The sequence below is a fragment of the Labeo rohita genome, unplaced genomic scaffold (genome assembly GCF_022985175.1).
Source record: "Labeo rohita strain BAU-BD-2019 unplaced genomic scaffold, IGBB_LRoh.1.0 scaffold_997, whole genome shotgun sequence".
In the NCBI taxonomy this organism is placed as follows: Eukaryota; Metazoa; Chordata; class Actinopteri; order Cypriniformes; family Cyprinidae; genus Labeo; species Labeo rohita.
Window position 1 is genome coordinate 10,191 of NW_026129961.1, and position 20,154 is coordinate 30,344.

Below are 20,154 nucleotides of genomic sequence, written 5' to 3' on the forward strand. Positions count from 1 at the left end.
ATGGAATAGAACATATTTTATGCGATATTCCATTTTAAAAGTTAAATTTGCAACTTAGTAGCTAACTCTGCAATGTGATATACAGTGTGTAATGCTTGTTTGGACAAAGGAGAGATGAGATGGATCCACATGCAGATAAATTTGATAAACAAAATAGAATAAAAACCAAAACAAGTGCACAAGGACACGCAGAGCTGGAACAAACTTATGCTGCTTTCGATGTTCTTTCTTTTTGGGGGCTTTTTTATTAGATAGGACAGTAGAGAGCAGACAGGAAAGTATTAAGTGGAGAGAGTGGGGTGGGATCGACAAAAGACCGCGAGAAGGGAATCAAACTCGGGGCGCCATGTCGGCGCACTAACCACAAGGCTATCGGCGCCGACTGCATTAGATTTTCCTAGGAATTCAGATAGGAGCTAGGAATGATGTCACACCCGAGTGGACTGTGTTCCAGTAGAGAAGTCATGAGAAAAAAATGTAATGGAGTTCACTCATGTTAGCATTAGCAGTATTAGTTTTGCATATAAGCTTCTGTTTCTGTCACACAGGATCAGCTGCTGTGGCTTTCAAGATCTACACCACGATGGAGAGTCTACTGAAGCAAGACTTCTTCAACACATCAAATGACACATTTAAAACCATGATGTCCACTGTGATCTCAACTACTCTTTCCAAAACCTCCAACACTAAACTCACCAAACCAGTCAACTTCACCTTTCTGGCACAGAGTGAGAGGCTAAATTCTGTTTGCCCAACCTGAGCACTGATGAACATCTAAAAACATCTAATATTCAGTGTTCTGATATTTTATTCTTTGTTTTTTAGGATTTTAATCCCAGTGGTTCTCTGTCATGTGTGTACTGGAATATCAGCGAGTGGATTGTAGATGGTTGTTCTGTTTTAAAGACCAACAGCAGCTACACTGCGTGTTCCTGCATTCATCTGTCAACATTCACTCTCATCATGCAAAGATTCTAGTTTGTGTGATGCTGCCTCTTTAAGGAGTGTTTGGGCACTGTGTAGGATATTACCTGTTCAGTGATGTAATGCAAGGAAGAAGGTGGTACGTTCAGTTAAGTTAAGCACTGCCTGGCCTCTATTTATTACATATTTGGCGACGAGGATAAACGGCACATTTCAGCCAACGAATCATATGGGTTGGCGAGAATGTAGTAGCCTGCTCGGACTGATTATACTGACAAAATTCAATTCAATTCCATTCAATTTAAATTTATTTGCATAGCGCTTTTCACAATACATATCGTTGCAAAGCAGCTTTACACCAAATTGACATTTTTACAATATATGTAGTAGTAGCTTGATGTACATATGGCAGAGATGTGTGGTAAAGATCAATTAATGACGCAATCAAACAGACAAAGAACACTATAAATTAGTAGCAGAATTCGGTAGTGCTGTATGTTTTCAGGGTTGGCATCATCTGAAGTCCTCTGTGGGGTTGGCATCATCTCTTCTTAAGTGTTCTGGATCCAGACTGGAGCTTGTGAATTCCTAGTTACCACGGGATGTCAATCCCATGGCAAAAACAGAGAACAAATAGGAACATAATCAGGAGCTTTAGCATCGATCATCAGTGAAGACACTTGTGGGAAGTTATGGTCTAAAGATCAGACACCAGCGTTATGTGAGTCTACCATTAAACTGAGAATGTATACCGGGGAGATTATTCCCATACTGGGTGCTGTGACTGTGAAGGTTGCCTATGGCAGTCAGCGGGCTGATGCTCGCTTACTTGTTGTCAAAGGAACAGGACAGAGCCTGCTGGGGTGGGATTGGCTCAGTAAAATTAAGTTAAACTGGGGTGAGATTAGGCTAATAAGAGGCCTTCATGCAGAGGATGTGGTTGCAAAGTATCCAGCTGTGTTTAAGGATGAGCTGGGCACTCTGAAGGGCACCTTTGTGAAACTTTGTGTGGAGCCCAGTGCTACACCTTGTTTCTTTAAACCCCGGTCTGTTCCATTTGCAATGAAGCACAAGGTGGAAAAGGAACTAGAGAGGCTTCAGCAGCTCGGGATCATTGAATCAATTCAGTTTTCTGATTGGGCAGCCCCAATTGTTCCTGTGCTGAAAGAGGATGGTACAGTCCGCATTTGTGGAGACTATAAACTGACAATCAATCAGGCAGCAAAACTGGAGACTTACCCTATTCCAAGAGTGGAGGACTTGTTCTCAATGCTGGCGGGAGGCAAAACTTTCACTAAGCTTTACATGAGTCATGCCTATCAACAGTTGTTGCTAGATGAGGAGTCAAAGCAATACGTCACGATCAACACTCACAAAGGGCTGTTTAAATATAACAGGCTGGTGTTTGGGGTGGCATCTAGCCTGGCCATTTTTCAAAGGACAATGGAAAGCCTGTTGCGGGGAATTCCACACGTGGCAGTGTACCTCAATGACATTTTAATCACAGGGAAAACAGAAGAGGAGCACCTCAGTAACCTGGATCAGGTTCTTAAAAGGATGTCGGAGGCAGGGCTGCGGTTAAAACAAGGCAAATGTACATTCCAAGCCGAGAGTGTAACATACCTGGGACATCAAATATCAGCCCAGGGCCTCTATCCCATGCCAGAAAAAGTCAGGGCCATTAAGGAGGCCCCCAAGCCGGGAAATGTGTCAGAGCTTAAATCATTCCTGGGCATGGTGACATATTACGGGAAGGTCTTGCCTGATCTATCAACTGTACTGGCTCCATTGTACCAGTTATTGCACCGGGATTGCCAGTGGAAGTGGGGAGCAGCGCAGGTGGCTGCCTTCACGAAAGTCAAAAATCTGCTGCAGTCGGCCAGGGTGTTAGTCCATTTTGACCCAGAGAAAGACCTGACAGTGTCTTGTGATGCCTCACCATACGGCATTGGTGCCGTACTGTCACATGTGATGGAGGAGGGTTCAGAGAAACCCATTGCATTTGCGTCTAGGACGCTTACTAAAGCGGAAAGGGGGTCCTCTCAACTGGACAAAGAAGGACTGGCCATTGTATTTGCTGTGAAACGTTTTCACCAATTTCTCTATGGTCGTCCATTCACAGTCTTCACGGGCCATAAGCCGCTGATGAGCCTGTTCAGCGATTGTAGGAGTATTCTTTCCATGGCATCAGCTCATATCCAGAGGTGGGCATTGACATTGTCTACCTATCAATACCGTATAGTATATCAAGTGGGGAAAGAAAATGCCAATGTGGACGCATTAAGCTGGTTGCCACTTCCAGTCACCCCGGCATCCACTCCCCTGCCTCCTGAAACCGTTTTTCTGCTGGAGAAATTGAATGACTCACCAGTGAGTGCAAAGCAGATCAAAACTTGGATGGAGAGAGGTTTTGTCGAAAGTCAAAAGGTTTGTTCTACAGGGTTGGCCACCCACTGTTGTGGATTTGGAGATGAAACCTCTTGAGAAAAGAAAACATGAGGTTTCAGTTCAGGACGGTTGCATCTTATGGGGTTCAAGGGTGGTGGTGCCACCACCAGGACGAGCCAGAGTGTTACAGGAGGTCCACATGATTGGTCATGGTGGATGTTCACACCAAGTGGCTGGAAGCACACATCTTGAAAAACATTACAGTTTCTGTGACAATCGAGACGCTACGCCAAGTGTTGTCAGTACATGGACTGCCTGATGGAGTTGTCACTGATAATGGACCAACCTTTACGGCAGAGCTATTTCAAAAATTCGTCCGTACCGTACCTTTCCATCCAGCATCAAATGGACTGGCCGAGAGAGCAGTGCAGACATTGAAGGAGGGCTTAAAGAAGACGTCGGGGGCAAGTCTTGAAACTAACCTCTCTCGCTTCCTGTTTCAGTATCGGATTACTCCGCAGACTACTACCGGCTTGGTGCCAGCCGAGATGTTGATGGGGCAGAAGCCGAAATCTTGCCTGGATTTGCTGCGTCCAAATGTTGAGGAGAAAGTGAGAGTCCAGCAAGGGAAGCAGAAAGCTTGGCATGACAGGCATGCGAGAGAACAGAGCTTTCAGGAACGTGAGACTGCTTGTGTGGTGAGGCTGGATGGGCGGGATGTCCGTCGTCATCAGGATCATCTGAGAAGCTGTCCAGCTAAAGAGCAGTGGGGTTGTCTCCAGGGTGAGAATGGATCTGAAGAAGTGGGGGCCTATGGATCAGGCGTCTGCTCGCTCTCCATTGTGAGAATGGACGAAAGCCAATCGCCGAGCTCGCTCTCCTGAATCCATTGTGAGAATGGACGAGGCGCCAATCGCTCTGCGTTGCGAGAATGGACGAGGGCCAATCGCATCGCTCGCTCTCCATCGTTGCGAGCCAATCGCGTTGCCGAACGCGAATGGATGCAGCCACTCACCGTGCTTAGCTTCATTCTGAGGCAAATAAAAAAGTCATACCAGCGGGGTAACGGAAAACTTTACAAAGTAAGTAATAAATGTTTTTTTTTTTTCTCCCCCTTTCTGTTTCATGTTCTCAATTAGCAATTCGTTGCGTTTTTGTCCGTCGTTCATTCATGTTTTGTGTTTACAAACGAACTTATTGCCTCGCGCCCACAATTAAACACGATTTGCACGTCATCTTATTGAACTTAATTTAGTCGTTCTGACGTTTGATTTAAATGGAGGAAAAAGTGTTACATCTGTAGATATAATCATTCCTTATGGAAATTCACTATAGTGAACGAGTAGTAACCTTGTAGTAACAGTTGTTTTTGGCAGATCGATAACAACTGTATAAACAGAATATTATTAATAACGTTAAGTTATTATCTGAATGAAAAAAAAAACGTTATGCTTGTATATATAGTCATTTACCATGGTTATACTATGGTGAAGTTGTAGTAACCATGTTTTGTTTTCACGACTTGGCTATAATCTCACATATTAAACACCGTTTGCTTGTAATTTTGCATATTAAACACATTTATTAAACACATTTAGTACAAAACTATGTAAAGTTGTAGACATAGTCATTTCTCATGAAAATTTAATGTGTTTTGCTATAGTACAAATGTAGTAATCATGTTTTGTGTAGTACTATTTTTATAAACAGATACATGTACTACAAATAATAATTTGAATAAAAAAGCAATGCTATAGTTATAGATATAGACATCCCTTACAAAAATTAACCATGGTTTTACTATACAGAGGTGTAGTCACTATGTCCTTTTTTCAGATTGATTATCATATGTATAATCACAGTTTTTAACTAAATTAACAATGCATTTTTTTAACACTTTATTTTACTATAGTAGTACTATAATTACTATAATAATAACAGTAAATTATGCAGAATTGGATGCATGCAACTAACCATAAACCAAACAAAGCACTAATCTTAGCCCTATAGTAAAAGCATGTAGTAATTTAATATTTAGATACTTATAACTGAAGTGTAATAGCTCAAAATAAAGTGTAACCTTGTTTTGCTTTATTTGTAGTTTGATGTTTAATAGTTTTAATGGTTGACATTATTAAGTTTGATGGTTGTATAATTATAAGTAAATAAAAACATGTGTAGTTCTCCAATAATTAGCAAAAATGCACATTATTTACTGTTATTTTCCTATTTTGTTTAGATGAGCACTAAGCCAAAGTATATACTGCCCCTCTGTAGAGACAGTATCCAAGGAGCAGTGGTTGGAGGATATTAAAAAAACAAAATGAAAAAAGACAGAAAGAAACACTGATCTTTGATGTGGAGTTATTTATGTATATAGTTTTTTTTCTTTCTTTGCACAACAGAGAAAGTTTTATTTATGTGAATAGTTCTATGTTCGTCTGCACTTACAAAGAATGCACAATAGTTATGAATATTTTACAGTTTTATTTATGTGTATTGGGTGTGTTTTCTGTTCTTTTGCACTATCAATGAATGCACAAGAGCCATGGAAAATGGAAATTATTATTTATAAATATTGTTCTGTTTTCTATTTTGCACGTGCAGCACTTGATACAAAACTTGAATGATTCAAGGAATAAATAAATAATTGGCTATGACTGATTGAAAAATAAAAGTTTGGTCATCATTAAATAACTCTCTCTCTCTCTTTTGTATATTTTAATTTGCTACAGTATCATTCAAAGGTTATAGGCACTTTTGAAAATGTTGAGAAATTTTAAGAATCTTTCATAAATGGACTATTTTTTTACTATATTTTTTAGAAAATAACTGCAGCAGAAATATATAACTAAAATTGCAAAAAACTGTGAAAGAACTGAAAAAATATTAACAATCAGTAATATCAAATTAATAAAATTTTAATTTATTGTTTCAGAAATGTCTTAATTAATATGGACATAATATATGGGATTTTTACTGATAAAAAAAAATAAATAAATAAATAAAAACATAGCAACCAGGAAGCTTGTGATCACCCTTTTCCCATATAAATATATAGGAAAACTGAAAAAAAAAAAAGTTTTTAAAAATATTTTATTGTAAACACACATTGCAAATACAATGCTTTGGAAGACAAAAAGGAAAAAATCCCTTTCTTCTCTTTCCTCCTCATTTTTTCCCTTTTTTCTCTCTTTTTTCCTTCTTTTTCTCTTCTTCCCCCTTCTTCCCCTTCCTTCCTTTTCTCCCCCCTTAACAGACTATTGTTCCCCAGCTTCTGCACAGAGCTCTGAGGAAACGGCTGTTCCGGTGCCACTGGAGGCACCTGTACCTCTGGATAGTGTACCAACCTCCCATGAGAAAGCTGTAGAGACTTTAAGGAGATCAGAACGTCAAAAGAAAGCACCTACAAGGCTTAATCTGTAGATTATAGTGTAAATTACAGTTTTATAGTCTGTGATGGGTCTTAAGGGGAAGTTCTGTTTGGACTATGCTGGGTTAATAACGTTGATTCTTAGGGGGGGGGAGAGATGCTATAGAGTATAGTCCCTTTAAGGAAGATTCTAATTTGTGTGATGCTGCCTCTTTAAGGAGTGTTTGAGCACTGTGTAGGATATTACCTGTTCAGTGATGTAATGCAAGGAAGAAGGCGATAGTAAACGTTCAGTTCAGTTAAGCACTCCCTAGTGTAGCAGGGATATGTTGTTACACCAGATTATTCATTTTATTTATTTATGGAACTTTATTTTATTTTAATTATTTGTTATGGGGTATTTTATTTTGAAAGAAGGTTGTGCGCTCTTATCAGAGGTGATAATCACAGTATGCACGTCGGCTGACGTCATGCGCAATTGAGAGAAGGAAATCGCAGCGCAATCTAGGCTCGTCCTCTTTCAGGCGATGCCATTAGAGGAGAGAGGTACGGTTTCATGAGCGTTCACTTCATGTTTAAAAGATCAAATGTGAGAAAGTATTCAATCTGACGTTATGTCAAACCGTTATTTTGAGTTATTAATGTGTTAAATGAAGTTTGATTGCTGTTATCGGATGAATAGCGAGCTGCGTGTAATGGCGACGCTGTGTGTGCAGCGGCTAAGTGGCTAATAACGCGTTTAATGATATACAAAGATTTATATGTTTATATAGGTATATATTTTATTTTATGAAGATAATGAATATTATATTGACGAAGTCAGATGCTGTGTATTCAAAAATTAACTACCTGGTGCACTTAACATATACGTTGTGGTTAACAGGCATTGCAGAGAAGAGCCGATAACCGTGCCTGTATGGTTTTGTGTTTTATTATTCAGGTATGTTAATTGGTATCTAAGAAACACTGTAATGCTCTTTTGAATTATTTGAATGTAAAAATGCTTACAAATTTCACTTATTAGTATTGTCATTGTTAAATATTATTGATATTATTACATATAATGTAAACGTATGTTGTGAATTGTGTCCTCTTTCCGGTGATGCCATTAGAGGAGAGAGGCATTGCAGAGCAGAGCCGATAACCGTGCCTGTGTGGTTTTGTGTTTAATTTTGCAGGCACTACAATTAAATCACCCGTGACCAAAACCAGTTGTGTGTGGAAAATCCTTTATTCAAATAAAAATCAACACAACGCAGAGGAACAACCGTTACACTGGCCTCCATTTATTACAAGCACGGATTTGGCACTCATGTACTCTGACATGTTTTGTCAGAGCGACCCACTGCTGGATCTGTTGAATGCTGTGAAGTGTTGTGTGTCGTGATCTCAGGCCTTCAGCTCTTTCTCTTTCTCTTCGGCTTTGTGTGGATGTTCATTGAAGCTGTGCTGCTCTTCATCTGTGTGAAGAACCTATCACAGATCAGCTCCAAAAAGAGGGAGGTGCTTAGCAGTGGATTCCTGTGTGATTGGATATCTGTTTGCTCTGGTTGTGGTGTGTGTGTGTCTGTCGGTCTGGTTCCTGAAGGATAATGCAGCGAACAGTGAGTTGTTGTTGTTGTTGTTGTTGTTGTTTTCAAGTTAATTTGGTTAGAAGGAAATAAAGCAGCTTGGGGGTTTTGTGACATTTCTGCTGTCTGATAAAAGCTTTGACACATGCTGTGTTAATGTCATGCACAAAATTTGAATACTGTACCAGTCAGCACTTGAAATAGTATTTCTGACAAATTCGTTCAGTTATTTTCTTTTTATCCAAATGGCTGCTGGAATAAAATGGATTAAAGGCTTTATCTTGAGTTTTATGGGTCCTGTTTGCCTCATACTACTAGTAAATGCATTTCTTATCTTTGATGATTTTGATGTAATTACTTTAATTACTCTTCTACTTTGCAGTTGAATGTGGTTAGTTTTATGAAGATTATCATTGATCTGAACCAGGGGCGATTCTAGGATTTTCATTTTAGTGAGGGAATTATAATATATACACTGCCCTCCAAAAGTTACGCCTAGAAAAGAAACGCCCTAGAAAAGTTGGGTTTTGGAAAATATTGGCATTAATCCTTTTAAATTTGTGGTAATTTAGCACTGATAAGAGACAACACAAACTACAAAAACATATTTTATTACATAAACAGTTTATACATAGAAATAACTTAAATTTTCGATTCATCAAAATATCCACCATTAGCAGCTATTACAGCTCTGCATAATCTGGGCCTAAATTCAATGTATTCTAAACTTAATTGGCAATCAATTGTTGAAGCTATTAAGGTGTGCTGACCCAAAAATCTTTTAAAAACCTATATATATGTATATATACATGTATGTATATATATATATATATATATATATATATTTATATATATGTGTGTGTGTATATATATAAATTACGGTTTGCATTTACAACCCTATTTCCTTAAGTATGCAAACTTTATTGCACATGCACTGGAATATGCATTATATTGGATGTTAAATTTTAACAATGGAAAATCAAAACATGGTCGTTTTATAAAGTCAGCTGTGGTGTGATGAGGGGTGAACACAGCGTAAAATACAGTAGATGGGGAACCGATTGCTCCTTTTATGACAAAGAACCGCACAGATGCAGATATTATAACAATCTATTAATAAACACACCTTGTCCTCTGTTTCTCACTCTGTGCCGCCGTTTGCAGATTGAAAAAGAAGAACGCGCCGAAAGACGGGAGGAGCCGATCGAAGTTTGCCGCTACTTTCTTATGAAATTTAAAGGGGACTGAGGCCATCACGAATTTGTATACAGTTTATGGAGCTAATCGCAAAATTTTAGGGGGGCTGAGCAGTCATTTTAGGGGGATAGAGGGTTGCACCTGGATTCTGTGTTTCTTCACTAATGGCAGTAAGCTGCTGGAGATCCTCTTCCTGATCTTGAACTCCCAGCAGGGAACCTTTATCTTTCTGATGAAGTCAGACGTGTATCCAATTTACCATCAATTACCATGTAAATTCTGGAATGTTAAGGAATATTACAGATTCTTATGTTGGTAATCTGTGACTTTGAGAGGAATGTCAGGCAGTTGTTTAATCAGTTACACTTCCATTTTCTATCCTGTGATGGATTGTTTAAATGAGCCAAAACTATTCGAACTCCAACTGAAAAAAATAATAATAATAATAATAATTTAAGCTGAAAAAGGTTTTCTTTTAAAACTACTTCAAACTTTTACATCCAGCTTTCATTTCTTGTCCTCACTAATGAGTTTTAACCAATTTTAACATACCACTCCACATGTATAGCATTTCACAGTATATGAAAGAAAAGGTAAACATCAGTATTTACTTAAAACAAACAAACAAAAAAATAAATAAACCACGTGATTCCTTACTCCATTGAGGTTCATGTTTCAGAGGTTAAATGGATTTCATGAAGTCACTCAGCTCCTCTCGTCTCATTCTTGTCCAGGTCAGGCAGCAGGACAGGAAGTTTTTCAGATGTCTTTGCTGTGGACACAACTGAGGACTACATAATTCATTGAAAATGACTGATGAGCCATTATTGTACAGTAAAATACATAAGTATCAGTTCTGAATAACAGTCATTAACCTAACATACATTTATTGTGGTCATCAGTTTGGATGTAAATTTGTGTTTTATTGTGTTTTATGTATGTATGTATGTATGTATTTGTTTGTTTGTTTGTTTGTTTTTCATTTGTCATTGACTTATGTACATCAGACTCTTCAAGTGATTTATGTTTGCTTTAATTTTCTCTGTTATTTTACAAGAATATTTAGTGTGATTTGTAATTATTTTCTCAGTGATAATAATCAAATTTATGAATGCTTCTTTTCCGTTTTTCATTGATTTGTTAGTAAAAAGACAAAAGATGAGAATTTTAATCAAAACCATATTATTTGGACAAAGAGACAATCCGTTGCGATGTGAGTATCCCCTGATCGAAAGTCCTTTGAATTAGATTTGAATGGGTCTGATTTCGAAGTCGAGGAGGATTACATGTCTCGTCGTCCGGCCCCCTCTGAAGCACGCTGGGTCATATCAGCTCACACCATGTCTGGAGCCCCAACATGCCGCGCCAACGGTTCGGACCGCCTGCCCGGCCCCAAACGAACCCCCCTGGTCCAAGGCTCCATCTGCTTCCTCAGTCCTGAACCACCAAAACGCCCAGAACCCGCGGCCAGCTCACAGACTCCTACCGCGGCCCGCTCACGAACTCCGGCCACGGCCCCGCGCTCAAATCGGCTGGCAGCCGCTCCGTGCTCTGAACTAATGGCGTTGAGTATGGCAAGCCATATATGCCTCCCTGACCCGCCATGGCATCCAGGACTGTATGCTCCGCCGTGGCTCCCTGAGCTACCTGACCCGCCGTGGCATCCCGGACTGTATGGTCTGCCCTGGAGGCGTACCGCCTCTCCCTCCTGTGTCTGCCCTGCACGAGCCTCCAGGGTGCCCACCCTCCCTCCCTCCCTGGTGTATTTATTATGGTGCGAGTCACGCCTTATGGGAGGGAGGGGGTAATGTCACACCCCTGTGGACTGTTTCTGTGGTTTCTCCCTGTGTATGCCCTTATTTGGTCTTTCCTGTTCCGTGCCTATTATTACGTCATTGTTTAATCATTCACACCTGTCTTCCACTGATTAGCCTGGTTATTTAAGTTTGGTTCTGTTCCCTGTGTCTTTGTTGGTTTTTAAAGTCTCGTGCGTTATGTTTACGTGTGTATTCCCTGCTGTTCCTGTTCGTCCTGTTCCTAGTGTGGTTTATTTAAATAAAAGTCCGGATCTATGTTTCGGATCTCCTCGTTCCTACTCCTCATTCCCACACACGACGCCCGTGACAATTATCACAGTCAAGGTTACAAGATTTAATTTATAGCCTTTTCCTTTTTATAACCAAAAGCAAATATCCATTATAACTTTTTTTTTTTCCAGCTTCAAAAGCTGTCAAGTGTTTATTCATTCTTTAAATCAGATTATTGATAACAAGAGCTTTGTGGTATAGGGAATCTGTTTTAAAATGTGTTCTGATTTTGAGAAATTTTGTTGATATAAATATTTGTAATTATGCTTGGTTGGTTAGTTTGGTAGGTTAGTCAGTGTTAAACTCTAAATGTTTCTTCATGCAGATTTCTTCATATTCTTCATGCAGATTCCAAATTACATGGCATTATGATCTACACAGAAACTCTCTAGGCCTAGTTAAGACAAAATATTCATAAAGTTTTACAATATGGAAACAACGGATTCCTATATATTCACACTGAGCAAGAATATTTGACAGGGTGGAGTTTTAGTGAAGACGACTTTAATGAGCTTTTGGTCACTTTTGCTGGGTTTCTTGCATTGAAGATGGATGTGGAGCTCTTGTTGTCTTTGCACAGTCTGCTTTGAAAATATGTGCCATGGCTAATATGGATGCCTAAGATGGTAATCCTTTTATAAACTTTTTTTTTTTTTTTTTTTTTTTTTCAAAATACTGTATGATCGTTGTTTTTGACTGATTAGTTTTTGCTGCATCTTTTTTTTTTGTATACATTTGAATATGAATTTGAATTTCAGCAGGAATGGATGACAAAATATGTTTCCTCATTAGATGAGCAGATAATTGTCATAGAAACATCTGATACAAAAATATCTCTGTGTAGTCAGTCTAGATGGGTGAAGATGACTACATGTAAACTCATATCAGGTAAGACCCTCTGTACATATTTGAACAAGAATGAAATTCTTTAGTGTTACTATCAATCAATCAATTTTTGCAATTTTGGTTCCAATAGCTGTTTTTGATACTGTACATGTTTCATGCTATTTAGGCTAAACATTGAAAAACTTTTTTAAAAGTTAAGTCATCTAAATCTTTGATATTCATCCTCAGGATGAACTACTAACCTTTTCAAAATAAATATACTTCATTATGTGCCATGAGGTGTGATGTATGTGTAATAAGAGCATTTAAAAAAATCAGAGGGCTGTTCAAGGTTTGTGAGTAGGGGTTAAAGGGTTTTACAGGCAAAGGGAGGAAAAATATAACTGAATTTAGTGTGTTACTTCCTATTTCTTTGTAATTCACTGCAAAATTTACTAGCAATTTTCAAGTGAAAACTGTTTCTACGCCATTTTTTTTTTTTTTTTTAGTATAGCAAACAAATCTATAAATGTAGGCTCACAAAAGCATGCGTATGTAAGGGTTTTAATCACTCACAACTGAGCCAAATGTGTAAATCTTTCAATGTAGCGTTGGTTGGCACATTTTTCAGGCTGTGCTGAATATCTCTGGTGGATTCCTAAATATGAGAATGGCTGGCTTTTTAATAATCGGGAAGCAACAAACAGACTTTATTAATAATAGTATTTACACCCCTGTAGCTCATTTCTAATTGTTTAAACTGACAGTGTTTCACCCTCAGGTTGTTTCTACATTCCCTGCTGTCCACAGCTAATTTTTGTTATGTCTTAATTTATTTCAGGAATCAATGCCTGATCTGGTTTGCTGAATAAATATTAAACACAGTGGACCATCAGACTCCATAATGATGATCATTGTTTTTAAAAGTAAGCATTTTTCCTGTTTTGATTTAGAAAATCTCTCCTCTAGCTTGCTCCCTTTATCAGGGGTCGCCAGCAGAGTGATCCACACAGCCGTTTTGGCACGTTTTATGCCGGATGCCCTTCCCGCATATTGCATATATTGAGTACTGATTGATAATTAAATATATGATAATTAAATGGTTACTCCACCCCAAAATGAAAATGTTGTCATTAATCACTTACCCCCATGTCGTTCCAAACCCGTAAAAGCTTTATCTTTGGAACACAATTTAAGATATTTTGGATGAAAACTGGGAGGCTCGTGACTGTCCCATTGTCTGCCATGTAAATACCACTGTCAAGGCCCGGAAAAGTATGAAAGACATTGTCAAAATAGTCCATCTGCCATCAGTGGTTTAACCATAATTTTATGAAGCTACGAGAATACTTTTTGTACAGAAACTAAACAAACAAATTTCTTCAACAATTCGTCTCCTCCGAGTCACCATATCACCATTTTGGAGAATGTCAGCTGCGTGATATGCTGTTTTCATTCGAATCAAAGTACAAATAAACGTAGAAAACGTATCCGTGTGGTGTGGCTAACACAGAACAGCGTACACAGTTTCTGTCCAGCGGACACTCCCTAAATGGCGCAACGGTGACAAATTGTTGAATAAAGTAAAGTAATGTCGTAAAATTATGGTTGAACCACTGATGGCAGACAGACTATTTTGACTGCATCTTTCATACTTTTCTGGGCCTTGACACTGGTATTTACTTGGCAGTTAATGGGACAGTCATCCAAAATATCTTAAATTGTGTTCCGAAGACGAACAAAGCTTTTACGGGTTTGGAACAACATGGGGGTAAGTGAATGATGACAAAATTTTCATTTTGGGGTGGAGTAACCCTTTAAAAAACTTTTGCTAAAACAATAAATTATTAATTTTTTAATTGAAATTTGCATGTATTTTATGTGCATTTAAAATGTTTACAGCACACATTTGTGTGGCATTGTTTTGACAACCATGTACAATGCCACAACATTTATTTCCATCCAGAGTTTACGTTTTTTTTTTGTTTTTTTTTTGTTTTTTCTGGAATCTTGTATTGATGATGGGAATGTAGAACAACTCTGTAAATTGTTCTCACGCACATCCCAAAGATTTTTTTATGTGGTTAAGGTCAGGACTATGAGGATCAATGTATGCGTGAAAATGACACATTGAACCACTCTTTCATAGTTTGAGCTCATCACTTTAGTGATCTGATCTGAAAATAGAAAGTATGTTGAATTCAGTTTGACTTTGTTCAGACAGGCAGCAAATATGTATGTATGTATGTATTTAGTCTGTTTGTTTGTTTGTTTATAATCTAAACAGCAAAACCTCATGGCATCATTCTATTGGTTAAGCCATTACGATATGGCACCATATAAATATTGTTTGAAATTTAACAGTCAGTAGTCCTAATGTAACGTGAACACTGAGGCGGTGTAGAATCCAATTGCAGAAGTTTATTATAAACAACAGCAAACATACACGATGAAACAGGCAAAGGGTCAATAACCGGAGAAGCAGTCCAAAACGTAAACGTAATCCAAACAGCAGAGAGTTTAAACAGGCAGTGGGTCAAATACCAAGCAGACAGTCCATGAAAGCAACCGTAACAATAGGGAAATCCAGGGAGCGATAGTCAAAGGGCAGAAAAGGGTCAAACCTTGAAAACAGTCCAAACGTGCAAACAATCCAACAGGGGTAATCCGTGAAATCAAGAGTCCATAAACAAAGCAAGGTCGCAACAGGTAATCCAACAGAGTAATAATAAACGCTTGGTAAGGCACGTGAAACTGGCAATACTTCGCGACGTGTGAGCACATGGTGAGTCCTTATATACTGCCAAACAGGAAGTGACAGTAGAAGCAGCAGAGGGAGCATGCAGGCAGTACTGGGGTGAAGGCTCCCTCTGCTGGCTTGGCGTTACAGAATCCCCCCCCCTAGGAGCGACTCCTGGCGCTCAAACAACAGTCCAGGTGGGTGGGGGAACAGAGGCAAAACAGGGGGTGGGATGGAGGGCCAGGTCCATGTAGAGCAGGTGGGCCTAGATCGTGGAGCAGGGACAGACAGTGAAGCACTGGAGGACCTGGACCATGGAGTAGTGGCAGACAGTGAAGCACAGGAGGACCTGGGCCATGGAGCAGTGGCAGACAGTGAAGCACTGGAGGACCTGGACCATGGAGCAGTGGCAGACAGTGAAGCACTGGAGGACCTGGGCCGCGGTGCTGTGGCAGACAGTAGAAACCTGGAGGACCTGGGCCGTGGAGCGACAGCAGACCGTGAAATACTGACGTGCCTGGGCCGCAGAGCAATGACAGACAGTGGAACACTGGAGGTCCTGGGCCGTGAAGCAGTAGCAGACCATGAAGTACTGGAAGGCCAGGGCCGTGGCACAATGGCAGAGTAGGGAACCATGGTGGGGCAGGCAGAGCAGACAGAACAGGAGGCCATAGCGAGGCAGGCAGAGCAGGCAGAGCAGGAAGCCATGGCGAGGCAGGCAGAGCAGGCGTAGCAGGGAGCCATTGCAGGGCAGGCAGAGCGGTGTGCAAATGAATGATTTCTTTGGCCTTCTTGATAGCGACATGGCGGGCAGAGAGTTCATGATAGGACGCCGCCCCCATAGGAGGATCTACAGCTTGCGCTGACACCTCTGGGGGCATGGGCGCAGATGCTTGGGCAGGTGTGGCAGGGCAATTATAAATGGCCTTCATGGCCGTGACTGGACAGGCAGAGAGTCCGTGGGGAAACGCCGCCCCTTGAGGAGATTCTGCAGCCGGGGCTGCCACTTCTGGGGGCATTGGCGCAGAGTCCTTACGGAACGACATGGCTTGGCTCAGGAACGACATGGCTTGGCTCAGGAACGACATGGCTTGGCTCAGGAACGACATGGCTTGGCTCAGGAACGACATGGCTTGGCTCAGGAACGACATGGCTTGGCTCAGGAACGACATGGCTTGGCTCAGGAACGACATGGCTTGGCTCAGGAACGACATGGCTTGGCTCAGGAACGACATGGCTTGGTTCGTGGGGCACAGCTGTGACTTGGCTTGACTCGTGGGGCACAGCTGTGACGTGGCTTGACTCGTGGGGCACAGCTGTGACGTGGCTTGACTCGTGGGGCACAGCTGTGACTTTGCTCGACTCGTGGGGAACCACAGCTGTGACTTGGCTCGACTCGTGGGGAACCACAGCTGTGACTTGGCTCGACTCGTGGGGAACCACAGCTGTGACTTGGCTCGACTCGTGGGGAACCACAGCTGTGACTTGGCTCGACTCGTGGGGAACCACAGCTGTGACTTGGCATGACTCGTGGAGAACAGCTGTAAGACTTGACTTGGAAGCCTGACTGGACTTGGAAACTTGACTTGACCCTGGAACTCGACTGGACTCGGAAGCTTTTGACCCTGGAGCAGCAACTGTGGCTTGACTTGGTTCTGCAGCTTGACTTGGTTCTGCAGCTTGACTTGGTTCTGCAGCTTGACTTGGTTCTGCAGCTTGACTTGGTTCTGCAGCTTGACTTGGTGCAGGAACAGTAGCTGTCATTTTAGCTGCCCATACAGCCATTAGGGGTGAGTCCAGTACGTGTGCCATCATGAGGCGTGGCTTGGAGACAGCGATTACCTGGTGGAGTGGCTCTGGGATGGCAGCCATCTTGTGAACTGGCTTGGGGAAGGCAGCCATCTTGTAGATTGGCTCTGGGACGGTGGTCATCTTGTGAACAGGTTTGGGAATGGCGGCCATCTTGTGAGCAAACTCTGGCGTGCAGCCATCTTGCGTGCAGACTCTGGCGTGGCGGCAGCCATCTTGCGTGCAGACTCTGGCGTGGCGGCAGCCATCTTGCCAGACTCTGGCGTGGCGGCAGCCATCTTGCGTGCAGACTCTGGCGTGGCGGCAGCCATCTTGCGCGCAGGCGTGGCGGCAGCCATCTTGCGCGCAGACTCTGGCGTGGCGGCAGCCATCTTGCGCGCAGACTCTGGCGTGGCGGCAGCCATCTTGCGCGCAGACTCTGGCGTGGCGGCAGCCATCTTGCGTGCAGACTCTGGCGTGGCGGCAGCCATCTTGCGTGCAGACTCTGGCGTGGCGGCAGCCATCGTGCGTGCAGGCCCTGGCGCGGCAGGCATGGCGTGAGCAGGCCCTGGCGCGGCAGGCATGGCGTGAGCAGGCCCTGGAGCGGCAGGCATGGCGTGAGCAGGCCCTGGAGCGGCAGGCATGGCGTGAGCAGGCCCTGGAGCGGCAGGCATGGCGTGAGCAGGCCCTGGAGCAGGCTTTGGCTTGGTGGATGTGGCTTGAACAGGCTTTGGCTTGGCAGGCATGACGTGCACAGGCTGTGGTGTGGTGGTTACTGCGGGATTGCGGGGTCCCTCGTCCACAATCCCAACAGTGTATGGTGATCCGCTTAGGAGCAGAGCATGATCGATATATTCCTCCAGTGACCAACAAATTTTTCCCCCTGGCAGACTTGAACTAATGGGCTCGTTCAAACCAAAACGAAAAAAGTCCTTAAGTGCCACATCATTAAAATCTACTTGATAACACAGTCCACAAAAATCCTCGACATACTCCTCTATGGACCGGTCGCCTTGACGAAGGCAGATGAGACGGGATACTGCTGGGTTCATGATTCTGGTTGTGTGTGCGCTGTAACTTCTGCTGGCTTCAGGGGAGGCGAAGTATTCTGTAACGTGAACACTGAGGCGGTGTAGAATCCAATTGCAGAAGTTTATTATAAACAACAGCAAACATACACGATGAAACAGGCAAAGGGTCAATAACCGGAGAAGCAGTCCAAAACGTAAACGTAATCCAAACAGCAGAGAGTTTAAACAGGCAGTGGGTCAAATACCAAGCAGACAGTCCATGAAAGCAACCGTAACAATAGGGAAATCCAGGGAGCGATAGTCAAAGGGCAGAAAAGGGTCAAACCTTGAAAACAGTCCAAACGTGCAAACAATCCAACAGGGGTAATCCGTGAAATCAAGAGTCCATAAACAAAGCAAGGTCGCAACAGGTAATCCAACAGAGTAATAATAAACGCTTGGTAAGGCAGGTGAAACTGGCAATACTTCGCGACGTGTGAGCACATGGTGAGTCCTTATATACTGCCAAACAGGAAGTGACAGTAGAAGCAGCAGAGGGAGCATGCAGGCAGTACTGGGGTGAAGGCTCCCTCTGCTGGCTTGGCGTTACACCTAAAGATCTAGTTTGAAAAACAATTCAGATTTGAGGGCAGCATAAGTGACATCCAAGTATAACTCAGAAATCATGAAAAATGTTAATATCTGTCCTCTTTTTTATGGCAGGTGTTGTGCAGTCACTGTTGACTATCATCTCTTTAATCCTGTGTATGTGTAAGCCAGTATTGGTTGATTGTTTTGTTTTAAATACAATTGGTTACATTCATTTCTAAGTACTTATTCAATGTCATAATTCATCTAAGGATGCAACTTAACAAATTAGTTATTTTCACTTTCAAAATGGATTTACAAAATATTTAATACATTTTAAGAATGCATGTATCAAAAATAAACAGTATAGTCTGTTGAAAGAAAAAAAAAAAAAAAAAAAAAAAAAACGCAGTGTTTTAAATTACAGTAAATGTGCTAAACAAGCTGAGGATCCACCTGGTTTGCTATTTCTATATTCTGACTTTGATAAAATTTTTCTTGTCCTCAGGTTTCATATCCACCACTGCTGCTGAACCAAAAGCAGCAGTTAGTCCAGTTTTGGACTGTAAGCTGGATAATGACATGTACATCTGCACTGGTGCTCAGTACCGCATGTACTGCAACACAAAAATGCATGATTTCTCCTACCAGAGATATCAGTACCAAGACCAATACCAGTGTGTGAATAATAACTGTAACTGTACTGTTAATAAGGACACCTGTACATGCTCTACTAGCACTTTTTCCTCCTGCTTCTGTGTGGCTTTTGGCAATATCATTTCTTTTACAACTCCAGTCTATGACTGTGTGCTTTATAACGACACATCATACATCTGCGCGGGTGCTCAGTACCACATGTACTGCAACACAAGTATACATGATTTGTATTACAATAGAAGTGAGCACCGCTGTGCAAGCAATATCTGTGACTGCCGTGGTAATAAGGACACCTGTACATGCTCTAGTACTTCATCCTCCTGCTTTTGTACAAATTATGGTAATACCATCCCTGCAGCAGTTAGTCCGGTCTATGACTGTGGGCTTTATAATGACATATACATCTGCACTGGTGCTCAGTACCGCATGTACTGCAATACAAGAATGCATAGTTTCAATTACCAGAGATATAGAAACCAAAACCAATACCAGTACCAATGCAGTAGTAAAAACTGTAACTGCATTGGTAATAAGGATACCTGTATATGCTACAATAGCATTTTGTCCTCCTGCTTCTGTGACACACATGGCTATATCATTGCTCTCACTACAGCAGTTAGCCCAGTCTATGACTGTGTTCTTTATAATGACACATACATGTGCACTGGTACTCAGTACCGCATTTACTGCAATACAAGTGTACATGATTTCCATTACAGTAGATACCATTACCACTGTATGAGTGGAAACTGTGAGTGCATTGGTAATAAGGACACCTGTACGTGCTACTCTAGTGTGTCATCCTCCTGCTTCTGGACAAACTACAACGATAGCACCTTTATCCCTGCAGCAATTAGTCCAGTCTATGAATGTGTGCTTTATAATGACACATACATCTGCACTGGTTCTCAGTATCGCATGTACTGCAAAACAACAACGCATAATTTCAACTACCAGAGATATAGAAACCCAAACCAATACCAGTACCAATGCTGGGGTAATAACT

The 20,154-nt window shown here is 41.6% G+C and overlaps 1 protein-coding gene, 1 long non-coding RNA gene and 1 pseudogene across 2 annotated transcripts; all 3 read left to right on the forward strand.

The window, feature by feature from the left end:
- Positions 1-1,668: 1,668 nt before the first annotated feature.
- Positions 1,669-4,196, forward strand: LOC127162645 (uncharacterized protein K02A2.6-like; annotated as a pseudogene).
- Positions 4,197-7,149: 2,953 nt separating this feature from the next.
- Positions 7,150-8,541, forward strand: LOC127162644 (uncharacterized). Its single transcript, XR_007827398.1, has 3 exons — positions 7,150-7,231; positions 7,569-7,625; positions 7,864-8,541. It is a non-coding gene; the product is annotated as an uncharacterized LOC127162644 (long non-coding RNA).
- Positions 8,542-13,194: 4,653 nt separating this feature from the next.
- LOC127162646 (uncharacterized) lies at positions 13,195-20,145 on the forward strand (the record flags this gene model as incomplete). Its single annotated transcript, XM_051105439.1, has 3 exons — positions 13,195-13,291; positions 18,627-18,668; positions 19,000-20,145. Coding segments are annotated over exons 1-3 (1,210 nt in total), but the record flags the coding sequence as incomplete, so codon positions are not given.
- Between the last annotated feature and the right edge of the window lie 9 nt (positions 20,146-20,154).